This window comes from Lissotriton vulgaris, chromosome 3_1, assembly GCF_964263255.1.
Source record: "Lissotriton vulgaris chromosome 3_1, aLisVul1.2, whole genome shotgun sequence".
Lineage (NCBI taxonomy): Eukaryota > Metazoa > Chordata > Amphibia > Caudata > Salamandridae > Lissotriton > Lissotriton vulgaris.
In genome coordinates, this window is record NC_141689.1 from 1140729611 (window position 1) to 1140749856 (window position 20246).

The following is a 20246-nucleotide window of genomic DNA, read 5'->3' on the forward strand; positions in this document are numbered from 1 at the left end:
ATAGCATGCTTTCCTCACATTTTGCAGGAAAGCTGTTTCAGCAGAGGAATTTTGAAATTGGAATTAGGCCTCCGCAAAATTGAAGTATTTTGCATAATTAGGGACATTTTCCATTCCGCTGGTTATGTCACTTTGCTTAGGAGTGTGTGCCATTTACCTCAAATGCACAGTAAAACATAACATAAGCGATTGTAGCCTGCGGTGCTTCGTGCCAGCACTGTAGTACTTTACTGGCATCATTCTGTTACACTTGCCCTCAATTATTATCTTTCTTATGTTTTACTTTTCTGCATCTTTGTATTATCCAATTGTATTTTAATTATTTTTCTAATGTAATTTCAGCATTTATATGATGATAAATTTGTTTATTGGTACAGTGCACGGATGTCTTTGGGATGAGGTATGCGCTTTTAACAAAGTTACAAATTTCCTTTCCCCAACTGTGCTTTAAATGGGCACCCTACAAAGCAAAACAGAAAAGCTGACTGGCAGCACTCAAATAATTTAAAAGAAGGGTCAACCTAAGGGAGTGCAAATTAAAAGATTGAACTGACCATGCAGAAAGAACTTCTCGGATAACAAATGTACTTGATGCCCAGCTTGCTGCTGCATTTTCCGGTTAAAACGTACACCACAGCAATTCAGCAGTACAAAGGTCCTTTGGAATGGCACCCTGGCATCCTTCCCCGTGCCCTTATTTATTAGCGATTGTCACTTTATATGTTCTATTCAAAAGTTATCCATCAACTAAGGGAACTAAATGAACTCTCAGAATCACAACCCGATGTATAAATAGCTTATTCACCAAACAACAAGGTGAACTTTGCTTGGTTAAACTGTCAAACAAAGTTTCCTCAATCCAGTCACTGCCCAGATTGTGTTTGTGAAGGACATGTGCCAATGTCCCAGCATTTAAGATTCTGAGTTTGCTCTCCTTACTAAATGTTGAGTATTTGGTTTACAAATGGAAGTTAAATGATGATTGGAAAGCTAGCCTCACGGAGCACTGACCTCATCTAAGTCGATTTGAATCCTGCAGGTCAGTTTTACAGGACTTTGAGGCTATAAAGGCTGACTCCCTACCCTATACAATCCCATATTTTAATCTATTGGCTCCATATTTAGCAACACAGCCCGAGTGCTGCCCCACTTTAGCTAATATAGAACTCTTTAATATGACGTCTCGCAAGTCTAGACCTATAAGTGACTAGTCCTTGTCTAAACAAAATCCAAAGAACCATTATTTATTTTTTAAGTTTACAAAGCGGTAGCACTGGCATAAACAATCGCACCTCCCAATAGAAATAATTTTGTGGATAAGTATATTATAGGCAATAAGTCGTAAGTTTGGTGCTATACTATGTATAAAGGCCCCCTACTACCAACGTAGTCAAAGGCACTGGGTCAGATCCGGTGGACAAAATCAAATACAAAATAGATTCCAGAGCACTCGTAAAGAAGTCAAATCAAACATGTATCATGTCCATAAATGTAAGGATGCCAGTAGATTAAGTCCAATTCTCTTTATTGTGTTAACATGGAGTATTCTGCATAAAGTACATGTCAATATAATATATAGTCACTGTGTGTGTCGACACACAAGTGACTTCTTCAAGGCTATTGGTAAGGATAAGGAGATGCAGATGTGTAATAAGATCCAAGTAAAAAAGTCTGGGCGAATGATCTCGAGATGGAGGGTTACAGCATCATAGCAAGTGGAACCAAGACCATATGACCATACCAAAACTCAACTAGGAAAATCATGTCTCCCGTAGCAGTTATCTAATTCGTGAATATGTCAAGTGCAATCACTGATAACAGTAAGGCCGGAAGTAACCTGGATGAACGTCGAGACCGCGCACATTGAATATTGAAGACACTTGTACTGTCTATAGCCACTTGACAACCATTAAGTCTTGGAGCACAGATCTACTGTGGCATCAAACAAGTAAGTACTCAAAAGAGACACTGCTGTTATACAGGTAGCACACCAGGGATTTGGAGTATATCACAAACAGTAAGTATATTATAGTACAGGTGAGGCACATCTCCTGATAGAACCAAAGTAAAGCAGGTCTCAAATGCAAACAAAATCAAATGTCAACAACACGAAGTGTTGAGAGACCTGGTAATCTCTAATGATGGTAGGAGACCGCTACGCTTCAAAGTAACGGACTTCACACATGTTGGGCGATTTAAATTAAGTCAGGCGCTTACCAAGTCTCCATCCTGACAAGGAGCATACCGCAGTAAACCGTGTTAAAATGGTCACAGGCCTTAGAAGCAATGTTTGTTTAGCAGCTCATTTGAAACAACCCAAACTTCAGCAAATTAAGTTGAGGTGATAAGTCCTCTGAATCCCCGTAGAAGTCACAATATCTCAGGTTTCTACCACATGTTGTGTGTGAGCGAGTCCCCGAGAAGAGCGTTGTCTAACCTGCACACTATCTCTTCTGGTCTTCACCGCACTTCATCCAGCCATTAACGTCAGCTTTCAGCATAGTGCGTTCCTTTTAGGGTTTTTATTTTTAGGAAAATCTCCACTTTCTTGGCGAGTGGACCCTTCCCCATCACCAGCTGCAGACACGACTGACAAGGAAAAGCTATACACCTTGCTCTGGACTATGGGCAGAAGAGAATATCCATTTATGACCCTCATAATCTGTGTATTATTTGCCTTTATCCAGTACACAAGACATCTAGCTGCAATATCTATAAAATCTTCTGATGAAGAAAAAGAATATTCTCTCTTCCAAAGGTCTCTGGGGATGATTGATGCCTTTAGAAGTGTTCCACCAAGCACTTTCATGAAGGCTGCACAAATGCTGAAATGGAAAGAATATTGACTTTTTTAGAGATAGACATTTCATCTAAAAGCGCCTGCAGCTAAAAAGAGAAAACAGTAGTTTTCCCAGAAACATACTCTAAAAGGGGCAAAAATCAAACACTGCTAATGTTTTGGGGGAAATCTAGCTCCACTGAAGCCCTGTCTGGTCTGCTGTCCTCTGCGTCAGGGACAAAACCCTCATCATCCATGAAGGTTTCATCATAGTTGTCAATTTGTCGACAACCACTCCTACACTGAAGTCAAAGGGCACATGGATCGCTGACTAAGATCGCCCCGTTGAAGATACTGTCGACATGAGCACTGTCAACTGCGGCGGCATCTTTGGTGGCCACACCATGGATGTCTACCAACGCACCATTGACAAATATCCAGTTGATGGCAGACCACCTCCTCCCCTGCCTTCACTTCTCCCAAAGTTGGAGACATTTCCTCCGCACTCTCCTTCAGTGCTCCATAAACTTCACACCCTGTTCCACCCCCATCTAGAGAAATGAGAGGACAGGATACTTCAGTATCTATCAAGATATCGGAAATGGAAGAAGAAAGTGAACTACAGGAAGGAGATCAAGAAGAAGACTATGAGCAAGAATCCTACCAAAAGAGGTAACCAGTTGCCAGGACAGCCAGACTCTCCTCCAGATGACATACCCCGCTTTCATGCAGTATTGGAAAGAGCAGCCAAAAATGTAGATATCCCTACGGTTTCAGAAGAACAGCTATGCAGTTAGCACACATCAATTCTATATTTCATTCAAATTCATTGAATCATGAAATGTCCATAATGATTGGTAGAAAAAGCAGGTCCAAAGTTTTTCTTGTAGTTGCAAAGCTTGTTCTATATTGATAGATGTGTTCAGTTGTTAAAATCCAGTAGGCACACAATCCATTTAGGCTAAGGTGAGTACTTGAATGTGTGGGGTGGGTGTTTGCTGTGTGTCCAATGTGGGAATGAAATAAAGTTGTTTGAGCGCTCAGTCGTTTGGGGTTAGTTGTAAGTTGGTCCTCGGCTCTGCAGGCCCTTTCTCTCTGTTACTCCATATTTTACTTACTTATATTGCATTAAACCCCCGGTTTGGTCCATCAAGGATTAAGTACAGCCTTCTGTGTGATAATGGACGAACTTAACATTTCTGTTGTGTGATAATATTGTTTGCATGCATGTGATATTTGGAAAGCATCAACATAGTCAAAAGGCAGTGTAGAATTGTACAGGGTTGAAGGCAAAGCTAGAGGTACCGAGTGATTGGAGGGGAATCTGGGTTCACAGGCTACAAGTGAACAGTTATTTTATTGTGATGTAATTTTCTTTAAAGGTTCAACTACAATCTTTTGAGCTGTACCTTAAAAACAAAGATGCCACTCATACTAAAGGGTATCTTCTTAACCCTTTATTTACGAATATTTTACACTTAGAATCATGTCCCCCCTTCCCTTACCCTGGTCCGACCACTTTTTGGTCCCATTTGCTTGGCACACTAGCACCGACTACCCACAGGTACAGGCTCCACGCATTCTAAAGAGAGCATGTTCCAAGCTCCCTCTTGATAGCTGGACCCATAGATTGGTGCAGATAGCTCCCCTTCCTGATCCGGACCCTTTAGAGGCGGATAAAAACTTCTCAAACTGGCTGAATAGCTCCCTTGATTCGGTTTTACCCAAGAAAAAAGTCGTAAAGAAGAGCAGGATTTTTCAATCACCATGGTATACGCCAGAACTTAGAGAGCTTAGAAAAATCTGTAAAAAATCAGAACGCACGTGGGGAAAAGACTGGGCCTCTCATAATAAAGCTGAGTATAGAGCGGCTATTAGGATTTACAAATCATCCCGGAAACAGACCCAGGCCGCTTTTCTTGAGGAGAAAATTAGAACGTCCTCTAACTCCTCCAGAGACATTCAAGATAGTGAAAGATGAAGGAGGAGCTACGCGGGCATCCAAGATGGTCGCGTGAGCAGAGAGCTCCCGAGACCCGCGCCGTCCTTCTTTATCTATCCTTCACTTATCCTGGTCATTTTGACGGGCTTTTGCAGCGCCATCATCGCTGATGCTACTGATCCTTCTCTGGTCAAAATCGGACCCTGGGGACCATTTTTCTGAACTTTGCAACTTTCTGGCCTGCCCGCGGGCGCGACCGGGGACTCGGCTGCCCACTTTGGCCGACCTGTAATTGAACAACAACGGCTGCCTGGCATCTGGCCCGCCGGAGGTGTATTGCTTTCACTTTCGGTTTCCTTTTCTTTGTTCCCGTCTCCTCCTACTCTGCTTTGCCTGCGGCCCTCTCAGCCTGCACTATCCTCCGTTGGACTGGCAAGGAGGCTGCGACACCTCTGTCTCAGCGGCGCATCGGAGTCTCGAGACTTTTCTACCTTCTCGTCACTTCCCCTGGCTATCTGGCCGACACTGAATGCGAGATGGCGACGAAAGTGGAGGCCGAAAAACGCCGGAAGGCGGCAACCCGGGGGGGATCGATCCAGTCAAACATGATCGAACGCTACACCCAGCCGAGGGGCTCCCCCGGGACCGTATGTATGGGTGCTGAAGGACTTCAAACGGACACATCGTCTACTTCGGAAGTGTCGCTCCAAGACCTAATGGCTGCCATTACTGGACTCAAGGCCGACATGAGTCAACAATTTGAAGCTGTGGTGACCAAAATAGACACGGTGGCGGTGGATGTGACTCTGATTCGGGCCGATTTGGCCAAAACAAATGAGCGGGTGAAGGCACTAGATCTTAAAACGTCGAGCCTGGTGAACGACATGGCTGAGGCGCAATCCGAAATTGGCAATCTACGTGCATCGCACGACTTACTGCTTAAGCGGATGGAGGACTATGACAACAGGGCCAGGCGGAATAACATACGCCTTGTCGGAGTGCCGGAAGGTGATGGTGCTGTAGCTACCGATCTCTTGGTCGAGGAACTCATAGTCGCCCAACTGGCTCCGGCGGGACTTAGTAAGTTCTTTGCCGTGGAGCGCGCCTATCGTTTTCCTGGAGGTCAAGTGAAGCCGGGGAACCCACCGAGGCCTATCATCGCCAGGCTTTTTCACTACCGGGACAGGGATGCTATCCTCCAGGCCGCCCGTAAACATGGTCCCCTGAAGTATGACAATAACTCTGTCTCCATATATCCCGATTTCACTCCTCAAGTGCAGCGGCAAAGATCAGGTTTCCTTGGAGTGAAGCGTCGTCTAAGGGACCGGGGACTGAAATATGCCATGCTGTTTCCGGCCCGGCTCCGGATCGAATATCGGGAGCGTGCCTATTTCTTTGATCAACCTGAACGTGTAGCCGACTGGCTGGACTCGTTGCCGGCAGAGGACTTTGGGAGTGGAGGCCCTGGTGGTGCGGAAGGTGGTGCAGCGGCCCAGGAGTAACAGATGCCCTAGAGGTTCCGATTGAGACTATGAAACGTACTGTGTACATTGACTTATTCCCTAATGACTCTGCCCGTGGCGGTGCGGTAACGGGTGATTTCTCCCTTCCTCCTCGGGGGGTTCTTTGTGTAGAAGTATGGGGCGACAGGCACACTGCAGTTGGGGGTGGCTTTTTAGTCAGCAGGGGTGCAGGGAGGGGGGTGTTGTAACGGGTTTGGGTCTTGGGGTTGGTGTTTGGGGACTGGGTTCTGTTTTGTTTAATTTGTTTTGTTCTTTGTTACATGGTATTTCACATCTTGCAATGTCTTTTCATAGTGGGTTCTGCTGGGGGGTGGGTGTGGAATGTTTTTGTAGCAATGGGAGGGGGTGAAATGCGGATTCTTTCTTGGAACGTAAATGGTTTGGGCGACAGGATTAAGCGGGGCATTGTACTGCAATTCTTAAGGCGCCACGCCCCTGATGTTGTGTTTCTTCAGGAGACCCACTTGATTGGCAATGCTTGCAAGGCCTTAGACCGCCGGGGTTATCGACTGGTTGCACATGCGGGTTTCACCTCGGGTTCCCGGGGTGTGGGTATTATGGTAAGGTCTTCCCTTGCTCTTGCTATCGACGATGTTATCCTTGATGAGCGTGGGCGGTATGCTGCTGTCTCGGGGAGGTGGGAGGGTAAGCAGGTCGGGTTTGTTGTTGTCTATATCCCCCCGGGACTGCAGGCTACCACTTATGCTGATTTAGGCAGGACTCTCCTTGGGCTGCCAGACGGCTTGTTGGTCCTGGGCGGGGACTTCAATTCTGTCATGTCCGGCGACTGCGACAGGCTACCCCCTAGAGTATTGCCACAGTCCCAGATGTGGCTCAGTGAAATGGCTGACACTTTTGGTTTAGTTGATGTCTGGCGCTCACTACATCCCACACTCCACCAATACACTTTTCACTCTGGTGCGCACGGCAGCCTCTCCCGCATCGACTATTTTCTTATGTTAGCCTCCACTTTGTCCACTGTTCGTGAGATTCGACATCTCCCCCGGGGTATCTCGGACCACTCCCCCCTGCTAATTACGATTTCTGTGGGCGGTCTTCCTGGTAACAGAGTTCCCCCGATCCCTCCTTGGCACTTTCGAAACCCTCGGCTCCGCTCAGACTTGATTAAGGCAATAGATTGCTATTTTTCTGAGAATATGGGCTCAGTCACTTCCCCCACTGTTCTCTGGGAGGCCTTTAAGACGGTTATTCGGGGTTCCGCCCTGTCACTCATTGCCACCGAGCGTAGGGACAAGAGGGAGGCCGTTGTGGCCCTTGAAACTGAAATCACTGCGCTTGAAAGTGAGTTGGGTGGGAATGACACGCCTGCACTGTTGCATGAATTGGAATTAAAGCAAGCAGACTATAAAGCCTGTGTCACGGATGCTGCTAAATTGATGCGGTCTAATCAACTTGGTCGACTGTATGATGTGGGTGACAAGGCTAGCAAGCTTCTTGCGTGGTTGGATAAGACTGAGCGTGCGAGTCGTGTTGTTCCCTCCATTGTTCGTGATTCTGGTGTGACTGTTTCCGATCCGGGTGATATTGTTGAGTGCTTTGTTGACCACTTCCGTACGGTTTATACGCCTGTTAGTGATCGAGATGAGGCCGACTCTAGGCTACTCCTACGTGACATTGCTCTGCCTACTGTGTCTGATGCGGACTGCCTCGCTCTGGAGGCCCCCTTTACTGTCGACGAGATTGCCCTTGCAATTCGTTCCCTTCGCTCGGGTAAGGCAATGGGCCCTAATGGACTCCCCATTGAACTCTACAAGCTCTGCCCCGACAAGATGGCCGCCCACCTCCGTTGCATGATCCTCGAGGCGGTTGAGGCTGGATGCCTCCCCCTTGAGCAGCGCCTCGCTACCATAGTGGTCATTTATAAGGATGGCAAACCTCGTGACCGTTGTGCCTCGTACCGCCCCATCTCCCTCCTTAATGCGGAACCCAAAATCCTCGCTAAGGTGCTGGCCAATCGGATGCTTGCTGTGATTTGTGACCTGATCCACCCGGATCAATCCGGCTTCATCCCCCACAGAAACACTGCTCTTAATTTGCGTAGGCTCCACAGTGTCCTCGCGAGAGCTCCTATTCTCGCCGAGCCAGCAGTAGTCGCTTCCCTTGATGCCACGATGGCATTTGACACTATTGAATGGCCCTACCTATGGGCAGCCCTCTCTAAATTTGGCTTTGGCCCCAATTTCATTGCTTGGGTCAAGCTTCTCTATGAACAGCCGCTAGCCCAGGTCGCGGTGAATGGTCGGTGCTCGGACCCCTTCCCCTTGGGCCGTGGCACACGTCAAGGCTGTCCTCTTTCTCCGCTCTTGTTCGCTTTGGCACTCGAACCTCTGGCCGCGTGGCTCCGGTGGGAACCCTCGATCAAAGGGATCCGATGGTCCCCTGACCTTGAGGATCGTGTCTCCTTGTACGCGGACGACATCCTCCTCTATCTCACTTCCCCTCAGAAGTCGCTCAATGTTCTTTTCGACGTCCTAACGTCCTTCGGTAAAAACTCGGGACTTGTCATTAATTGGACCAAGTCCTGTGTCTATGCCATAGCTGGTACTCTGCCGCCTCTCCCCCGCAGATTCCCCATCCTGGTAGCGACGGACGGTTTTAAGTATCTTGGGGTCCATGTATCCATGATTTCTTCGGTCCGCTATGAGCGGAACTTGTATGCCCCACTCCGCAGACTGAAGCAGGACGTTCGGCGTTGGCGCGATCTGCCTTTATCTCCATTGGGCCGGGCGGCGCTCTTTAAAATGATGTCGCTCCCTCGATTCCTCTATGCCCTGCAAAATTTCTTCGACCCTGTTCCAGCTCGCTATTTCCATGAAGTCGAGAGTTTACAGCGGCAACTTATCTGGGACGGCCGTGCCCGCATTGCCTTGTCCAAGCTCACGCTCTCCTGGTACGACGGAGGTATTGCGCTGCCGGACATTAGACGATACTACTGGGCCTCACACCTGAGTGCCATTAACCATGCGACATACGCTCCGGAGCCCGCTCCTGCCTTTGCTTTGGATAAATTGTTGTTGCCCGGTGGCAACTTTAATAGGGCGTTGTACTCTAAGGCCCCCTTCCGACTCCTTACGGGCCCAACGAAATGTGCGGTGCGGGCATGGCGAGACGCTACGGTGGCCACGGGCTGGGGTGGTAGACTGACACGTATGACGCCGCTGTATGATTCGGAACGTCTGGGCAACCTGTGGAAGACGAAAGGGTTTGAGAAATGGGACATGATTGGGATTAGCACGGTGGGGGACCTGTGGACACGTGGCGCGGTTAAGTCCTTTGAATCGCTGAAGCTAGAATACCGGCTCGATGATAGGGAGCACTTCCGGTATATGCAGGTGAGGCATGCCTTGTCATCTGTCTTCCCCCCCGGTACGGACGTTCCGCAGTCCTCCCCCTTGGAGGATCGAGTTCTAGATGGCCACGTCCCAGACAGTACCATCTCCTTAATTTACAAGAAGCTCATTAATAACAGAACTGACCAGCTCGAGAAGCTCCGGGCTGCCTGGACGGCCGACGGACTCGAATTGGACGACGAGGACTGGCAGTCCGCCGTGTCCTCCCCTAAGGAGGTGGCTATTCCTGCACGACTTCGCTTTGTCCAATTGAAAATCCTTCATCGCGTGTATCTTACTGGAATGCGTCTGGTGCGAATGGGTTTGGTTTCGGATGGTCGATGCAAGCGTGGATGTGGGATGGATGGTACCTTTCTTCACGTTCTCTGGGAATGTCCGATGATTGTAGCGTACTGGTCTAGGGTGCATGATGTGATGAGTCGTGTCACGGGGGTCCCATTGCTTCCTGAGGCGCGTCGTTGTCTCTTGAATGTATGGGAACCGTCTGACTGCACTGCTGCTCAGACACTTTGGGTCACCCTTGGCAACATGATCGCGAAGAGGGATATTGCGCAGCTTTGGGGCTCCCCTAGACCGCCAGTGTTGAGTGCCTGGAAAGAGAACATGGACTGGTCCATGTTCCGAGAGAAGACGGTATATGAGGCCCGGGGGCGTCCGGGGAAGTGGTCCAGGGTTTGGGCTCCCTGGAATGCTTATCGTGGAGACATCTGTTCTCCCCCACTTGACTATGAGGTCCCTCTCCCCTCCTCTCCGTGATTTACGTTCCTTTTCTATTCTCACCATATGCTTTTCTTGCGCGCTCCACCCCCCCCTCGCCATCGTCGTTTCTCCTACATTCATTCCCCCCCCCCCACCTCCAGCAACCCTTGCCACAATGATACCATGTGTTTGTTTGTTAGTGTTCTCTTCGACAAAAACATAAAATTAAACCTTTCTTATCCTATTTGTATGATGCCACGCTCTTGCCGATAATGTTGATGTGAGAGATTGCTCCAGCAACGTGCTGCCTCGTATTGCACTTTTCGCTCAGCCTTTTTTGTCATAGCGGCCGGCCCTGCGGGGTTGTAGGCAGACGCTGTGTACTGTGCATTTGTAAATAAAGGTTTTTAAAAAAAAAAAAAAAAAAAAATAGTGAAAGATCTCCTTAAGGTACCTAATCCTCCAATGGTGCAGGAGGCGTCGGAAGTCAGATGTAACCAATTAGCGGTCTTTTTTGAAAGCAATATTCTAAATATATTAAAAACCTTAACACAAAGTGATCAAGCATCTGACCACGTTCAACCTAATGCCCATATTTCTGGCCCCTTCCTAGACGCTTTTACTCCGGTATCAAGGGAGGAATTCCAAAAAGCTCTGACCTCTATGAAGAGCGGATCCCCCAGTGACCCTGCGCCCCTGTATATCTTGAACCGTGTGTCAGCCACTATTTGCCCCTTGGCTACGGACCTTGTGAATGCCTCTTTCGCTCAGGGAATTGTTCCTCCCAGCTGGAAGCAGGCCATTGTAAAAGCGTTATTAAAAAAACCAGAGCTTGACCCGCTGGAGTTGGCCAATTTTCGTCCAATCTCGCTGCTAGCGGGTATCGGCAAGATTGCAGAGAAAATTGCAAACCAGCAGCTTTCCTCCTTCGTGGAAAGTAACAGGCTACTACGCAACTCCCAAAACGGGCTTCCGCCCAGGTCAGGGTACAGAGTCCGCCCTGATAGCAGTGACTGAAGAGGCAAGGTGTATCTTGGCTTCGGGAGGATCAGTGTGATCCTCCTGGATCTAAGTGCAGCCTTTGACACGGTGGACCATAAAACCTTAATCCAGCGCCTGACTAACCTGGGAGTATCGGGCATGGCCTTGCTGTGGCTCTCATCTTTTTTGAGGGACCGAACCTTTCAGGTTTGGGAGGGCAATGCATGCTCCAAACTAACCCCCCTCCAGTGTGGGGTCCCTCAGGGCTCTTCGTTGATACCCTACCTTGCTTAATGTGTATATGGCTCCACTGGAGGATGTGGTTAGTCCCTTTGGGATTAAGGTAATCACCTACGCAGACGACACCCAACTAGTCGTCTCGCTCTCCCAAGAGAAGCACTGCACTGAAAACCTTCATTCTTGCCTCTCTGAAATCTACTCATGGATGAATAGATCCCTACTCAAACTGAATGGAGCCAAGACAGAGCTCATGCTCCTAGGCCATCATATAACCTCCTTACCTATTTCCACCTGGCCCTCCTGCCTGGGGGTCCCTCCCACCCTAAAGAACGAACTAAAAAGTCTGGGGGTATGGCTCGAGCAGGACCTCTCATTTAGGACGCAAGCGAAAAAGACAGCTGGCATATGCGTGGGCCTGCTGCGCTCTGTCCGGAAGATTCTTCACCTCTTCCCAGCGCAGTCGAGGAAACTGCCTATTCAAGGGCTAATTCTGTCTAGATTAGACTATAGCAATGCCCTCTATTTGGCTGCCCCTGAATCTACCATTAACACCCTCCAACGTGTTCAGAACTCGGCGGCCAGGCTGCTTACTGGCACTTCTCGTAGATCTTCAGCCAAACCTGCACTCAGAGCCCTTCACTGGCTGCCAATACGTGAAAGGATTAAATTCAAGCCCCTATGCATTGCTCATAAGTCCTTACCGGGGAAGGGACCCCTATTTTAGGGAGTCTGGTCTGCCCATATAAGGCCACTAGGTCCCTTCGCTCAGACCATGGAAATTTGGCCATTGTTCAGAGAGTCAAGAAAGCTTGTACAGAGGGGCGCCGATTCTCAGTGAACGCGGCCACCCTATGGAATGCTCTCCCGGTCAGGATTCGAGCTGAACCTAGTTATCTGAGGTTTCGCAAACTCCTTAAAACTTTTTTGTTGTCTCTGGACTCCTAAATTCTAGCGCCCTCCTCAGCTGTTTTTGTTCTATAGCGCTGGGACGCTCTCGGGCAGCCATGGGCTTTATAAATCTATTTTCTTTCATTCATTCATTTCAACTCTCAAAGCAGTTCTACAAAGAGTTTATAATTCAATAACTGTGGTTCCTGCCAGTGACAGACAAAGTTAGCATACTGGAGTGAAGACCTCAAGGAAAGGACTTACCTTGGTAAAGCTGGATAAATTTGGGATGCAAGTCAGAGGTGACCACCCCATCAGGTAGTTCACGCAAAAACAGCTTCAGCAGACTGGCGGCAGAGTACACGTCTCCATCAGTGTTCAGGTCTACGCCTTCTCCACTCTCATACTTCACTCGCAACTGCTCCACCACTTTTACGTTACCATTCACCCTGAAGAGGCCTTCTTGTGTCATCCCTGTACATAAACAAAGTGTGAGAAGAAAAAAACACATCATAACTGTAATAAATTGCTGGATCTCGTAGATCGTGCAATGATACAAAAGAATGATTTTCCAATGATTACATCTCAAGAGCACCCACCCACAGGAAAGCAGATCTGAAGAGGTGTGAATTGTTTTTTTGTTTATCAACCTCAAACATTGCCAAGTCCCTCAGATTCATTCCAATCCAATATTTTTAGCTTGTTTTGCCCTTCACCAAAAAGTTGATTTTTAGGCCAAACCGAGTGAGACAGAAGGAACTCTAGGCACGTTTCACCTTTGTTAGGCAGCAGCAGTCGGGGCATCTTAAGTATCTACAGTACAGCAAGCTCATGTCTGGGCATAGAACTCCAACTTGAGGAGGATCACCCGGACAGCATGCGGACACTTGCTTTCTCAGCATTGGACTTACTTACAAGCACTAGGCAAAGCCCCTTGTTACTGAAATAAATAATGCTTCTCCGTATATGGGCAAAAGAAAGATTATTCCAACAGATGCTCTTCTGAGAATCAGGAGCTCATGGATGGAAGAGCATCATATTGATCTGTCAGCTGTAGTATAAGTTGGAGCAGGCACATTACACGTACATTGTGAATATACACCACAGGCGATGTGTAAACAGAATAACCATTTACAAAACATCTGCCCCTTAGCACATCATACAACTTAGATAAAGGAACACGCATTCTCAATTCCAAACACATAACACAAGTGATGACTGCCCAGACAGACATTTACAATTGCATCTGTACACAAAGTTAGCATGAAATATGACCTGTTTTAAACTCGTTAGGTACTTGGATATACTACAAGCCCCTCAAATCTCTGATGACTTTAAATCACGTTTTCATCTATTTATAACTCTAGGTTTGTCAGATATGGATTACATTCTGCATCAAATGCATTCTCCTTTTCCTTATCATTTAGACATACAAATCTTCATTTGCTCCACGCCGACGCTCCTTCCCTATCCCAGTATTTCTACACACTTTAACAACTTTCATTTAAGAAAAACAGATGGCAGCCTAGACGTACTTAGACTGCTCATCTTTCAACGAGAACAGTCTTTCTTCTTTAGTAAAGCATGGCCAGGTGTCATTGCTAGGCTCAATGTTTCTCTGGACTGCAAACATAACAAGCATTTGCAATGCAATAGGTCTCGCATTAGGAAAGTTTGAGCTATTGGTATTGCAAATGACACATTTTGTATTTGTGTTGGTTTTGAAAATAGCGAAATTAATAGCTTTGTCATTTACAATGCCAATAGTTATAACGTTTGCAATTGTGACACCTATAGCATTTGTAATGCAATATGTGTTGTATTTACGTGACTTCGATGTATTGATATTACAAATAACAATGGCTTTTAATTTTTTTAATTAATACTTAAATAAAAGTGTCAGGCTTCTACTTGTCCTTGAATGACGTAGGATAACCAATCTAGCAATGCCCAATGCAATTGCCAATCATCTTACATGTCTTGTTAGTGCAAATAAAAATGAAACATCATGCTGCAGCGCCATGCAGGCAGGGGTCATATGAAGGGCAGCTTTCAAACAGCCCCATACCTAAAGCCAGTATTCGTCCAGTTTTGTGACGTCCCACCACAGATGTGCACCATATTACTGTTGTGTTCCGCGCCTCTCCAAACTCTGAAATCATGACAAAGTTTAGCCCTGCATAGTTTCTCTGACGACCAGTGCCAGCGGCGGACAGTCTTCAAAAAGCTATATTTTAGCAAGCTTCACTGAACCCTTTGACGTAACCTGCTAGTCTGGTTTCCAACCCTCCTTCACGCAGTTTTTCCCCCCATGTGAACGGTGTGTAGGTTGGGCTGGGGAAAACAGTGATTAATCAGGGAATCTTTTGGCTTTGTTCTTCGTATAATAAATACAAAAAATCGTGATACTAGTTGAAAAGCGCTTCAACACCTCGTCAGGAGTTGTAGGCGCTATATAAATACAATAACAATATTTTTGTGCCAACGAAACCACTCACAAATGACGCTCTGTGTGTTTTGCGATGGTTGCTTTTTATTATTTTTTCTATTTTGTGTCTGTACACCTGGTTGGGCCTAACTGCAATATGCCAAACATGTCCCTGGCCAGGCGGCCCCACTCCCTTCCTTTACCCCATGTCAGATGTTTCTACGGAATCTCTCAAGTTCCCTGGTCCCACCCGAATACAACATTAAGCTGAACCCCAAAAACATTTTTTAAATAGGAAAACGCATATAAAGAAAGCTTCTTTTTTTTTTTGCAAACTACAAAGGCAAGCATTTGGTAACGACATACCCTGTCCGAGCGGGCTTCTGTCAAATGATCAGAGGTCGATGTGACTGCAGAAACTAGATTTAAGATATTTGTGCTTTAAATTAATTTGTGCTTTAAGTTAAACTCAGGCTGATGGCTGAGAGAAAAAATGCGCGTTTTAAAAGCATAATAAAGGCAATTTATATACACTTACCCGGCATCCAGCAGTCCACGGGTGCAAGGAATTCAGAACACCTCCCTGGCAGGTCTGTAAGGCGCGCCCCTACAGACATCTCTGTGAGTCTGTCTGCCTGTGCGCACACATGTGTGCCTGCGTCTTGTTTATTTTTGCCACACAGGGCAGCGGAGACGGTGAATGTGCATCTTTTATGAGTTGAGCAGGTCTGAATATGTGAAGGTATTCGCCGTCCCTAGCAGTAAAGGCTGTAAAAAAGTGGCGTGTAATACGTGCATAAAAAATGATGCCTGCATTTACATGAGGAGACGCGATTGTGTTCGGCAAGCTGCCTGCTCCCTCCGCTCAGCTGGCAGCTGCTTTGCAATTCATAGCAATTCATAGTAATTTGATGTTAGGGGCAAAACGTGGAGAGAGAAACAATAGGGGGGAGGGGGGAGAAATTTAGGCAAGCGCTCGGCTAATTGATTCTGAAAGGAGAAACTAAACGAGGTGGGGAAGAGAAGTCTTCATGCCGGGCAGTGGTCACAGCGCCGCCCGGCCTTGATCGTACACGTTGCATTTAATGAGCGGTGTGCGAGGCACATGTAACATGCCTCACTGACTATTTTATAATGATTGTTTATTTATTATTTTGGTGTTTTTTTTGTTTTGCATGGAGTGGACATAATCACACAGGATGTTGTAGCATTAAGTGTGATGTGTGTTGAGCGGGTAAACGTTTCTGTGTCAGGAAACATAGGCTAGACGAGTAATATAAAACAAACTCACGACATTAAAAAAAAAAGCTTTAAAGGAGCATTGTACAAGCATATTCAGTTTCGCTTGCACTTTTTTAGGTTTTGGAACTCGCCCACTGATTTTTGAACGGCAGGGAAGGGGAGCACATTTCCCTAAAACAACAAGGCTGCAGCTGCCTGTCAGAGACGCGCGGCATGCCACTGTGAAAGAGACGTATTCAGGATGGTTGGCACACGCCAGCAGCCGGATTCCAGGCAGATCTCTTTCCATAGCGCTGCGTTTCCTGAGGGCAGTTTCGGGGATGGAGAGATAGGAAAGCCCCCACCTCCCCCCACACACACACCTCCTACGGCGAAGGATTCTGCTTCCCAACACGGGAGACACCGCCACGGAGCAATGGGCACTGCCAGAGATATTCGAGGAAAACCAAAACAAACTTACCTCTCCCTCTCAGAGTCCACGAGCTCCGGCTCGGGCGGCCCCGTCCCCGTGGGCCGGATGCGGACCCGGCTGCACCAGGATATTTTGGTTTCAAAACCGCAGCGACCCCCCTTCAGAATGCTTCCCCTCCGCCTCGGCCGCTTCCTTTACTGTTTACTTTCGGCTTAATTTCTCCTTTGTTGTCAGTCCTTCATGCCTGGGTCGAGTGTCATGTTTTAATTCCGTAAAAGGCTGCTTCAGAACATGGCTCCCAGCTAAGCAAAACTAGGTAGGGATACAAATACTAACACCGCTGTGGGAGCGTGGCGGCAGCCCTGGGAGCTGCGCCATTACTGAATGTGTGGCGTAGCCCCAAACCATGCATATCGAAGCCGGCCGTATTTAAATCTTTAAGAATTCGTGCCATATAAAATAACAAGCAAGCAACAAAACAAAAATGTTAAAGGGCGCCGCCGCGCTGCCCGCGGCGACCCGGAAGCTCTTGCCCGGCCGGCCAATCCGCTCGCGGCCGACCGGAAGTCCCGCCTCCCGAGGTCCGCGAGCTGCCGGCGCATGGAGCGCCCTGCCGTCCGGTGTAGCCCGGGTCCCCAGGAGGGGGCCAGGGAGAAGAAGGAGTGTGGCGCCTGTTGCGGGGCTCCTCTGACCTGAGAGAGCCCCGATTCAGATGAGGAGACGCGCCGCGCCGTGAGAAGCCCCGCCGGAAGAGCGCAGTCGGTGAGTGGGGCCCAGGGCTGATGTGAAGTGCGTACGTGCCTGTGAGTATGGGGGGGGGGGGGGGTATGCCTGCGTGTGCATGCGCGCGCCTGTGTGTGTGTGTGTGTGCGTGCATGCAGAGGGGTGGGGGCTGCCTGTGTGTGTGAGAGCAAGGGATTTGCTTCGCGCATGCGCAGCTACCAGACGCTCGCTCCCGAGGTGAAATCTGACCTCGTCAAAGCGCGCGTCTGGTAGCTGTCCACATTCCTAAATACGGGCCACAATAGGTCTGAAGCAGACACCTCAATGCTCACGCATTGAGGGTTAGGTCTGCTCGACCTAAAAAGTGAAGTCACAGAGCCCCCTAGCAATGGGCAACGTGTCTGTTCTGTAACGAAATAAGCAACTTGCAATGGTGTTATTTGATACAAAGTATCTGTAATGCTACCCTAAACCTCATCCTATGGGAGACTCGTTCACAAATATAGTGCACCACAGTAGCCACTGACAGCAGCTAAGCCGCCGTATATCAGCACTGAACCACAGCAAACACATTTATTACCAACAACAAGTGCAGAGCGTTCCATTTTTCTTACTAAAGATTTTGCACCGTCAGAAATCCTTACAAAATCTTAAATCCGGCGTTGGTCTGACTGTCTCCATTCAGTGGCTCCTAGTTCACACAAGAATTAGCTATTTCGCTTATGTTGTGGAAACGGATGCAACATTGTTAAACCCTAGTTCAGCTCATTCACAAGGAAGGAGGATATCGCCATCTAGTGGACGCGTCTGGTATTGTATGCCAACGTTCTACACGCGGCAAGACTATTTATGTGGAATGCAATGGTGCTGATTAAAGTACAGGTGACTCCAACCTTTTCTAAAAGAGATACTTCTAAGCAACGAAAACCATCCTCAGCTACGAACCAATAACGTTTACAATAATGACCACATTAGACAAGATTACATTAATGGTCATACCACTTAGGTGTACCATTAGTGACTAACTCCTGAGCATCCGAAATGACATACGATTCCTCAATGTGAAATGCCTCTGCAGGAGTAATAAATGTCACATCAGCAATTCTATATCAAGGAAAGAACGTCAGCAATGCGTCCCCACAACTTAACATGCAGTACCAGTCATTTCCAAAAATCAGCTAATCAGTTTCTGAACATATACACACCCCTTGAGAATTTCCACACCCAAAAACCGCGTGTCATTTTCTGGGGTGAAAACTTGCTTAAAAAATCCCACTTTTCTTTACTCCAATAGAAACAGGTTTAGAGGAAAACATCAGCTTGTCATTTGCATTAATTGCTAATATGAATGTGTGTCTCACATGGAAAGCTTCTACTTTCCAGGCACTACTATAACATGCCAGTGATGCTCACCATATTCTAAAGGAAGGTCACAATATGCTATCAAAGGAAGAGCCAACATTGTGCTTCACCTGGACACCAACATTTTATGGATGCCAAACATTTATTAAGAATACCCATAATTATAATCGGGATGGCCACCACTGAGCCAGGGGTGCCACGATCAGGCCAAGGAAGCCCACAATATATAAATGATGGAAACCATGATATCAGGTGTGGCAACAATTAGGTCAAGGAGGGTCATATTATGCCAAGAATGTCTGCACATATGCCAACAGAAAGTTGCAGGAAGACCCTGTGAAAGAGATACAAGGGGCAATTGCAGATATCATCAAGCTAGGGAGAGATAATGGGTTTGTGGGCCCCAAAGAAAGTGAGTACTTAGTCAAAAAATTCCCGAGAACTCCCATTTTATATTTCCTCCCAAAAATTCACAAAAATTTGAGCGATCCCCCAGGACGACCCATCGTCTCTGGGTGCGATTCTTGCTTAGACGATTGCAAAATATGTGGATTTTTTTCTAAAACCTTTTGTTAGCACAGTCAAGTCATACTTAAGAGACACTACTGACTTTTTAGTAAAAGTCGAGAGAACCCAGTTCGATCCAGAATTCCAACTAATGGTAACAATGGTCGTCACGTCCTTATACACCCAGATCCCCCAGGACGAGGCACTAGAGGTCATGGGAGCTTTATTTAGATGCTCGTGAGAGACCACATAGAGTCCCCACATCATTTATCCTCAAGCTAGCAGAAGTGGCCCTAAAAAGGAATTATTTCAGATTCAATGATCAGTTCTTTATGCAAACGGAGGGCACAGCGATGGGATGCCCTTATGCCCCAGAGATGGCAGTACTGTACATGGCAGAGTATGAGAGAAGATTCGTTGATAACATTAAATTCTCCATTGAATCTAGCTGCACTAAAATGACATTTTTAGATGTAGAAATTGCATGCACAGACGGGCATCTAAAATCATCTTTACATAAGAAAAAGACCGACAAAAATACAATATTGCACCATCGGAGCGCGCACCCGAGGAATCTAAAGGCCAATTTGCCATATGGCCAACTACTCCGTATAAGGAGAAACTGTACGGAAATAGCGGACTATGAACAGCATGCACAGACCTTCTGTGGAGAAATGAAATATAGAGGATACCCCCAGAAATTGCTACAACACTCCTATAAGAGGGTACGCTTCACGCCCTGAGAGTGCCTATTGGAGACAAAAGAAAAGCAGGGACTGGACCGACTGGTCTGTGTGACCACCTTTGGCCCAGACACCCATAAATTCAGGCAGATGGTGTTAAAAAACTGGCATCTTCTTGAAAATTTGGAATGTCCATTTCCCCGTCCACTCTTTGCGTACAAGAAAAATAGAAACATCGGCCAACAAATGTGCGCGCCGACATAGCCTTGCCCAAACCAAAAAGTGACTTATTGTCACAATGGGTGATGAAACCCATTGAAGGGCACCACAAATGTGGGAACTGTGTATCCTGTGCAAGCACGATTGAAGGCAAAGAATTCCAACATAATAACGTGAAGTGGAAACATGCCGGCTTCTCAAATTGCCGAACACGCAATGTTGTGTACACAGCTATGTGCCCGTGTCC

The 20246-nt window shown here is 47.2% G+C and overlaps 1 protein-coding gene across 1 annotated transcript in view; it reads right to left on the reverse strand.

Moving 5' to 3' along the window:
- FAM13A (family with sequence similarity 13 member A) overlaps positions 1-20246 on the reverse strand; it is a 1072469-nt gene that overhangs the window by 852855 nt on the left and 199368 nt on the right. Inside the window, exon 3 of the mRNA XM_086961617.1 lies at positions 12688-12897. Coding sequence (XP_086817743.1) covers positions 12688-12897 — 210 coding nt within the window. The remainder of the gene's footprint in view (positions 1-12687; positions 12898-20246) is intronic.